Source organism: Carcharodon carcharias, chromosome 14, assembly GCF_017639515.1.
Source record: "Carcharodon carcharias isolate sCarCar2 chromosome 14, sCarCar2.pri, whole genome shotgun sequence".
Taxonomy (NCBI): Eukaryota; Metazoa; Chordata; class Chondrichthyes; order Lamniformes; family Lamnidae; genus Carcharodon; species Carcharodon carcharias.
Window position 1 is genome coordinate 46545847 of NC_054480.1, and position 8922 is coordinate 46554768.

At 44.1% G+C, this 8922-nt stretch overlaps 1 protein-coding gene across 1 annotated transcript; it reads left to right on the top strand.

Annotated features, from left to right (window-relative positions):
- The first annotated feature begins 6233 nt into the window (after positions 1-6233).
- Positions 6234-6614, top strand: LOC121287527 (histone H2B 1/2/3/4/6-like). Its single transcript, XM_041205461.1, has one exon. It carries the CDS (start codon positions 6234-6236, stop codon positions 6612-6614), a length of 381 nt encoding a protein of 126 aa, XP_041061395.1.
- Positions 6615-8922: the final 2308 nt, after the last annotated feature.

Genomic DNA, 8922 nt, shown 5'->3' on the forward strand with positions numbered 1-8922 from the left:
CCTTTTGGAAGTCCATGTACACCACATCAACAGCATTCTCCTCATCATCCTCCCTGTTACCTCTTTAAAAAGTTCAGCAAGTTAGTGAGACATGGTTTTCCATTAAGAAAAGCATGCTGGCTTTTCATTATCAACCCACATTTTCCCATGGGCTGAATTTTCCTGTCGGCGAGCTGGGGGTGGAGCCCACTCGCCAACACGAAAATTACACGGGATGACATCGGAGGGAACCTCCGACTTCATCCTGCCCCATTTAAATATTCAGGAAGACGGGAGGGGGACAGCGCGATCAGCCGTCTGCCTGCCAACCTGTCAATGGCTAATTGAGGCCATTGACAGGATAATTAAAACAATTAAAGGACCTGCCCGTCCAACCTTAAGGTTGGCGGGCAGGCCAGGAGCCCCGGCGGGCTTCTGAAAAAACATGAAACCTCATCCACCGGCGGGATATGGTTTAAAAAAGTTTATTAAAGTTTTTGTGCAATTTATTAACATGTCCCATCTCGTGTGACATTGTCACATGAGGGGGACATGTTAATGATTTTTTTATTTTTCTATTTTTAAAATTTGAAAACCTTTCAGCGATCTCCCTGAGGCAGCACTTTGCCTCAGGGAGATGTGCATGAAAGAGCGCACTCTCTCATTTGGGGAATCCCATCCCCCTCTGCGAACACAGGAAGCACATAGTGCTTCTCAGCGGGTGTCATGCTGGGTGGGCTTTAATTGGCCCGCCCATTTAAAATGGCAGCGGGGCCTGCTTCTCCGGTGGGGATCCGCTCCCCACCCACCAGAGATTGCGTTGGGCCCGCCCACCTGACAGGCAAAAAAATCAGCCTCATGTGACTAGAAATTCTATCCATTTTCCTATGTGGCTATTAATTTATCCCGAATAATTGTTTCTAGAAGTTTCCCCACCACTGAAGTTAAACTGACTGTTCTCTAATTGCTGGGCTTATCCTTATAACATTTTTTAAACAAAGGCATAATGCTTGCAATTCTCCAGTGCTCTCAACACCCCCCCCCACCCCCCCCCCCCCCCCAAGTCTAGGGAAGGCTGAAAGATTATGGACAGTGCCCCTGCAATTTCCACTCTTATCCCCTTCAATATCCTTGGATATATCTCATCCGGCCCTGGTGCCTTGTCAACTTTAAGTACCGACAATTTATCCAATACCTCCTCCTTATCAATTTTGAACCCTTTTAGTGACAGGGTTTCCTCCCCTGTCACCATGGCCTGGGTAACATCTGCTTCCTTGGCGAAGACAAATGAAAATATTCATTTAACACCTTAGTCATGCCCTCTGCCTCTATGTGTAAATCCCCTTTTTGGTCCCCAATCGGCCTTACTCCTCTTTTTACTACCCTTTTACTATAGAAGATTTTGGGATTTGCCTTTCTGTTGGCTGCCAGTCTTTTCTCATAAGCTCTCTTCACTTCTCTTATTTGCTTCTTCACCTCTCCTCTGAACCTTCTGTATTCAGCCTCATTCTCAATTGTCATCAGTACATTTTTCTTCTTTATCTTAATTTCTATCTCCTTTTTCATCATGGGATCTCTGGATTTGTTTGCCCTACTTTTCCCGTTTGAGGGAATATCCTTCACCTTTCCCAAACCATTTATTTTTGAAAGCAATCCATTGTTGAGCTACAGTTTTTCCCACCAACATTTAGTTCCAGTCTATTTGTCCCAGAACTGTTCTTGCCCCACTGAAGTCGGTTCTCCCCCAGTTAATTATTCTTAATCTGGATTGCCCATTGTTCTTTTCTACCATCATCCTAAGCCTTATGATACAATGATCACTGTCTCCTAAATGTTCCCCCACTGACACTTGATCTACTTGGTCCACCCTATTTCCAAGAACCAGGTTTAGCAGTTCCTCTTTTCTTGTTGGACTGGACACATACTGCTGGAGAAAATTCTCCTGAACAGACTGTAGGAACGCTTGCCCTATCCCAGTCTATATTCGGGTAATTAAAGCCCCCATTATAACTGATCTTTAATCTCTGCATCTCTCTGTAATTTCCCTGCAGAGTTATTCCTCTACATCCTTCCTACTAGTTGGTGGCCTGTAGACTACACCAAGCAACACACCCTTTTTGTCCCTTAGCTCTAGCTAAATTGATTCTGTCCTTGAACTGTCTGGGACATCCTCTTTCTCCAGCATGAAATGCTCTCGTTAACCAATATAGCCATTCCTCCTCCTTTTCTTCCAGCCCTATCCTTCTTGAACACTTTGTACCCAGGAATATTTAACACCTAGTCTGGCCCTTCCTTAAGCCAGGTCTCTGTTATCACCACAACATCATAATTCCGCATGGCAATCTGTGCTTGTAACTCACCAATTTTATTTACCATACTCTGGTCATTAACATTTATGCAGTATATCTCTGATTTAGATTTCATTACCTTCTCCTTTACCCTGCCAATTAACTTACCACCTCTTTTCTAGTGTTATCTGTCTTTCCCAGTATTTTATGCACCTTGGTATTACTCTCCAATATTCTCTCCTGGTTCCCATACCCCTGCTGAGCTAGTTTAAAGCACCCCCCCCCCCCACCACCCCCCACCAAAAGCACTAGCAAAACGCCTTGCCAGGAACTCAGTCCCGGTTCTGTTCGTGTGCAACCCGTCCGGCTTGTATAGGTACCATCTCCCCCTGAGCCAGCCCCAGTGTCTCAGGAATCTGAAGCTCTCCCTCCTGCACCATCTTTTGAGCCACACATTCATCTGTGTTATCCTCCTATTTCTGTACTCACTTGCATGTGGCACTGGAAGTAATCTGGCGATTACTGCTTTTGAGGTCCTGCTTGTTAAGTTTCTACCTAGCTCCCTAAAGTCTGTCTGCAGGACCACATCCCTCTTCCTACCTCAGTCATTGGTACCCTCAGCAGTACCCAAAATGGAAAACCGGAAAACCGATTAGCGAGCCCAAGGGGACTTCTGCACTACTGCCTAGTTCTCTTGGACTGCTTGGCAGCCATCCATTGCCTTTCTACCTCCAGGCTCCTAACCTATGGTCTGCCAAGCTCTCTGAATGTGCTATCCATGAAGGTCTCAGCCTCGCAGATGCGCCACAGCGACTCCAGCCACCGCTCGGGCTCTGAAACCCGGAGCTCAAATTTCTGCAGCTGGCAGCACTTCCTACACATGTGGTCATCTAGGTCACCAGACAACTTCCCACATATTATAGGACATGTGTTCTACACAACCAAGCTGCTCTGCCATGTCTTAACTTCACTTCCCTTATGAGACCCTTAAGTGGCCAATTAACGACCATGCAAGTACCTCAGTCCGCCCTGTCCTTACTTTACTCCTGGAAGGGGAAGGCCGAGGCCAAGCAGGTAGCCCAGACAAGCTGGTGTCAGGCAAGAGGTGGGGGAATCCTCCTTTGCGGGGATCCCCTGAACCCATTGGAGGTACCCCCCAACACTGTCAAACTGCCCCCTTTAATCCTCCCCCTTGATGCCTTGAACCCAGCTTCCCACCCCCTTCACCAGGGTCTGCCAACCTGGCTCCGCCAATACCCCAGACTTACTTGTCAGTCCAGGCTCCATAACCTCTTCTGTGTTGGGACTGCTTGCACCCAAAATGACAATGGTGTATCCAACTCTGCAAGATCCCCCTTACTAGCATCTGGTGGCTTATGTCAAAATTGGAGAGAGCAGCCCCCCCCACCCCCCCACCCCCCCCCCCCCCCCCCCCCCCCCCCCCCCCCCCCCCCCCCACCAACTAGTCAAACAACAATCTGACATAGTTAATCACAGAATCATACCTTGCAGCCAATATCTCAGACACCACCATCACCATCCCTGGGTATGCCTGTCCCACAGGCAGGACAGACCCAGTAGAGGCAACAGCACAGTGCTATACAGCAAAAAGGAATCCTCAACATTGAATTCAGACTCCATAAAATCTCATGGCAACAGGCCAAATGTGGGCAAGGAAATCTCCTGCTGATTACCACCTACCACTACAATGAATTTCTTGAAGTGTATAAAGTGTTTAGAGGCATATAAGATTATGAGGGGCATAGATAGGGTAGGCACTTTTTTCCATTAGTAGAGGGTTCAATAACCAGGGGGCATAGATTTAAGGTAAAAGATGAGAAGGCTCAGAGGGGAGTTGAGGAGAACCCTTTCCACCCAGATGGTGATGGGAGTCTGGAACTCACTGCCTGAAAGAGTGGTTGAGTCAGAAACTCTCATAACATTTAAGAAGTATTTAGATTTTCACTTGCATTACCATAGCCTCCAGGGCTATGGGCCAAGTGCTAGAAAATGGGATTAGTGTAGTCAGATCTTTGTTGACTGGCGCAGACACAATGGGCTGAATGGTTTCCTTCTGTGCTGTCGACGTCTTTGGGTCCAAGAGATTAGTTTGCTTATTATGTTAATCTCATTCTTGTCCTATGACTTTATTCTTTTCCCCCTGACAGAATCCTTTCCACATTATTCACACATTATCGAAAAGAGATCAATCTGTTGCAGTTACTAACTCCTGAGATCTTCCACAATTACTTTTATTGGAATTTTGCCACTTTCTCTTCATGTCAAAACACATTTCAATCTCTCCACATAAACGGATTAGACCAACTAGATGTATTCGATTCCCTAAAGAAAGATGAGTTTTCTGATAAATTCACTGTCGTGTTCATATTTCATTCTCATTGTTGTAATGTGAAAAATATAAAACTTAAGAAATGAATATGGGATTTGTAATTTATTCTACAGTATCAATATCAAAATATACGTGCTATTTTTACTAAGACAATTGTACCTTTGTATTCCTGTTTTTGCAATAACTTATTTCATACTCTCATATAAGCTGCCTTTTTTATTAACAGATTCATATGAAACATACAGTAATAAAAGAATACTGTGCCATTTATTATAATGTAAAAATAATATATATATAAGGAGTTAAAATATTAACTATCGGTGATTTTAGAACTAGGCGTATATTACTTGCTCCTTTGCACACACCCCAAATAATAAGTGTTTGATTCAACCAGGTTTGTTTTGCTTTAATTAGTTTGAATGAATTCCTTGAAAAACTATAAATTTTATTTGATATAGGGAACAATTTTGCTCCTCCCCCCCACTGCAAAATGTTCCTACTAAGACAAAATAACATCCGTCCAAGCGAAAATGCTGGCAATACACAGCAAGTCCATCTGCATTCAAGAAGGGTAAAGAAAAATAAGTGGTTAATGTTCGGGGTGGAGAACCTTTGTCAAAAATCCTTGGACTTGTATAATTCAGAGTTCCAGCTCAAGGTTCCAGTTTAATGGTCTGGCATCAAATTAATGGAAAAATTAGAGTTCATGGCAGTTCACTCAGCCTTATTATTAAGGTATTTATAGACTATTTTCTTTTATTCAATTTTATTGGGGTTTAAATAATATTTTCACAATACTCACAATTTTTAAGAGTACAAGAAGAAATTGGAGGAAGGGAATAATGCTTGTTGAGTATCCCCTTTACACCTATCCACAGAAGATATGGACATAGAATAAAGAATGTTTCGAATAAAAACCTCAATCTGTAATCGCAAAAATAACACAAAAAATACTACTCCCTCTGCACCTAGAAGCTGAACAATGATTATGATTCTTCCCTAAAGACAGTAAATATGTTCTCAAAAATTAGTATAGTTTCTCTTTTATTTCTTGGAAATGCAGAATCAAAGAAACAGGGACAGAATTGAGGAATTAACACATTTTAGAATAGCCTTTTATGAATGTGGATGAGTCGTGGACCTGTTGCAAATTTTTGCCTAAACAGGAACAGCATGTGCATTTGTGAAAACATTTATATCCAAAAATAACTATTAAACATTTATTAACAAATTGGAATTCTGGTTGTTTGCATTAATTGTACACAATAAGTCTCTACTTGTATTCAAAGGATCAATGTATTTCATTCTGTATGCAGTAGCAAATAGTGCAGAAAGTGTGCAGTGAAGCAAAACTAAGAAAAAGAGGCAGAAGTGAAGATTACATGGGGCAGAATTTCCCAGTCGGCGTTCGGGGGCGGGACCTGCATGCTGACAGGTAAAATGATGCAGAATGACGTCGGGTGTGCGTCCTGACGTCACCCCGCGTCATTTAGATTTTCAATTCGGCGGGCACGCAGCTGATTTGGCTGCACACTCGCCAAACTATCAAAGGCCTATTAAGGCCTGTTAATGACCTAATTGAGGTTGTTGTCAGGGCTGTCCAACTTTCATTCGCAATGCCTGAAGCGGCGGTGAAGGGCATGGCCCCCAAGAAGGGGCCAAAGAAAACTGCCACCAAGAAACGCGGCAAAGGTGAGAAGAAGCGCAAGAAAAGCAGGAAGGAGAGTTACAGCATCTACATCTACAAGGTGCTGAAGCAGGTCCACCCGGACACTGGCATCTCCTCTTCAGCCATGAGTGTCATCAACTCGTTCGTCAACGACATCTTCGAGCGCATTGCCTGCGAGGCTTCCTGCCTGATCCGCTACAGCGAACGGCACACCATCTCCTCCCGGGAGATCCGGACCACCATCCGCCTCCTGTTGCCGGGGGAACTGGCCAAACAAGCCGTCTCTGAGGGCACCAAGGCGGTCACTAAATATACCAGATGCAAATAGAGCTTCTCGACAGATCTATTTAAAATTCAACCTTATGGTTGGCGGGCAGGCCAGGAGCCCAGGCGAGCTTCCAAAAAAACATGAAACCTCATCCACGGATGGGATGAGGTTTCATGAGGGTTTTAAAAATGTTTATTATGTTTTAACATTCAAGTAATTGACATGTCCCAGCTCATGTGACAGTGTCACATGAGGGGGCATGTCAATATTTTTCTCTCCATTCAGCACAGTTTTTAAAGTTGAAGCAATCTCCTTGAGACAGCACTTTGTCCCAGGGAGATCTGTGGGCTTTTTAATGCATGCTTCAGGACGTCACGCTGGGTGGGCCTTAATTGGCCCACCTACGTAAAATGGAGGTGCGCCCCCAACTGTGAGTGCCGATTGGGAACATGCCCGTCCGCAAACGTGCCCGCACAACCCCCCCAACAGACAGAAAATTCTTGCCATGGTAAATTTGCTAAAAGATTTGGATGATGAGCCAGAGATTCACCATCGCCTGTTATGCACTACTTCCCAAGACTAATTTCACCCCCACTGTGTGCAGGAATGTTCTTAGTCTAGGGAAAGTGTAGACTTAAAGAAAAAGTGAGGTCTTTATAGAAATGGAAGGATAAGACTTGGTTCATGTGGATATACCACTTGAGTCAGACTGATTAGGGATGACCAGGAAAATGTGTATTGTATCAGTTGCATAAGCATGGAACTGGGTTAGATGTCACGAGCTTTCTGTTGTCAGCTTTTGAAACAATTTATCAGCGCGTACAGATGGCTGGACTTGCTGCAAGCATTTGAAATGCAGCGGGATGAGTTTCTAAATATGGTTGACACCATTGCCTACAAAAGGCAGGGAGTGCATTGTGAGTATGCAGGAGTGTGTCCCCTGCTCACTATCATCTCATGGAACTCATTTGATCGGTATTGAGGAGAGGTGGGGGAGGAAATGACAGAGACAAATTTACCCAAGCTTTTGTCAATTCCATTGTCCTAAAGCTTTTTTGGTTTGATGTTTTTTGGTCCTGTTCAGGGATGCTGGTTAGTGCAGGGGGCGATAGGGGTCATGATGTTAAGTTGAATTGTGACAGCTTGGGATCGGCTTCATGGATCAGATGGCTCTTTCCTGCCTGTTGTGTTTGTACGCTCATAAAAAATGGATTACATAATAATAGAAGTTAGACTTAAAATCTTAAATGCACCTTCAGAATTGATAAATAATTTGGAGATGAATGCATATTTTTGTAGCAGTTGCATCAGAGTGCTGTTCAATTTAGTTCTAAACCTGAAAGCACTTTAAGAGTGTATGGATAAATATCGTAATTACAACACTTCAATGAAGTTCACATAAATGGAATGATTTTGCTGGATTTTCATTTTGGGCTTCATAAAAACAGAACGGTTATATAAAAATGAAACTGCTTCTGAGTCTAAAGAAAAGATTAACAGAAAAGATAGAAACTACCAAACAGAAAAATAGAAACCACAATTGTAGCCTTTCTTTAAGTGATATTGTATTGGGCAGCCAACACCATTAACATGGTCATGAAGCTGCGCCTCTACATATCCATAGTAGCACCAACACAATCTATGCCAGCGAGACATGGAAGAGAACAGCAAATATGTCAGATAAGTTGGGTGTCTTTCACCAGTGTTGCCTACATAAGATCTTGGACGTCACATGGAGAGACGGCAGGTGGAATCGTCCCAGATTTGCACTAAGATGTTTTACCTGCCGACCATGATGGCGGTGCCATATGGCCCAATCCTGCCACATTATTTATGCATTCCTGGGAAACACGCTGTTTCAATAGCAGTGGGGTCTTATTCGCCCTCCGGACATCACCTTGCCACTTCATCACGCCGAGTGCCATATTTAAAGTTCAGCTGCACGCACACCTCTCAGTGCTTCCAGCGAATGACTACTGCAGGGAAGATGTCCATGAAAGACAAAAAGACTGCAGCCCCCATGTTTAATGACACACCACTGGAAAGCCTTTTGTATACCATGGAGGCTGCCATGATGTCCTCTACCCCAGCTCTGACCGCAGGATGGGCATTACCAACCATGCTTGGGAGGCGGTGGTCAGCGCCAATGCCCTGCAAAAGAGGACAGCCCCCCAGTGCCATTTCAGGGTAAATGGTCTCATGTCTTCTGCTAGGTTAACTCACTCTTCTCGTTATTCCCAACTTACACACTCACAAACCCATCACACATCCACAGGGATCTCACACCTCAAGGGACAACACCACTAACTCTCACAGAAACCCCCTCACATCTCCTTCAGGATCATATCTTCTTGAACTCACATCCTCA

Coding starts and splice junctions, on each gene's coding strand:
- LOC121287527 (XM_041205461.1), top strand. CDS start 6,234: ATGCCTGAAGCGGCGGTGAAGGGCATGGCCCCCAAGAAGGGGCCAAAG.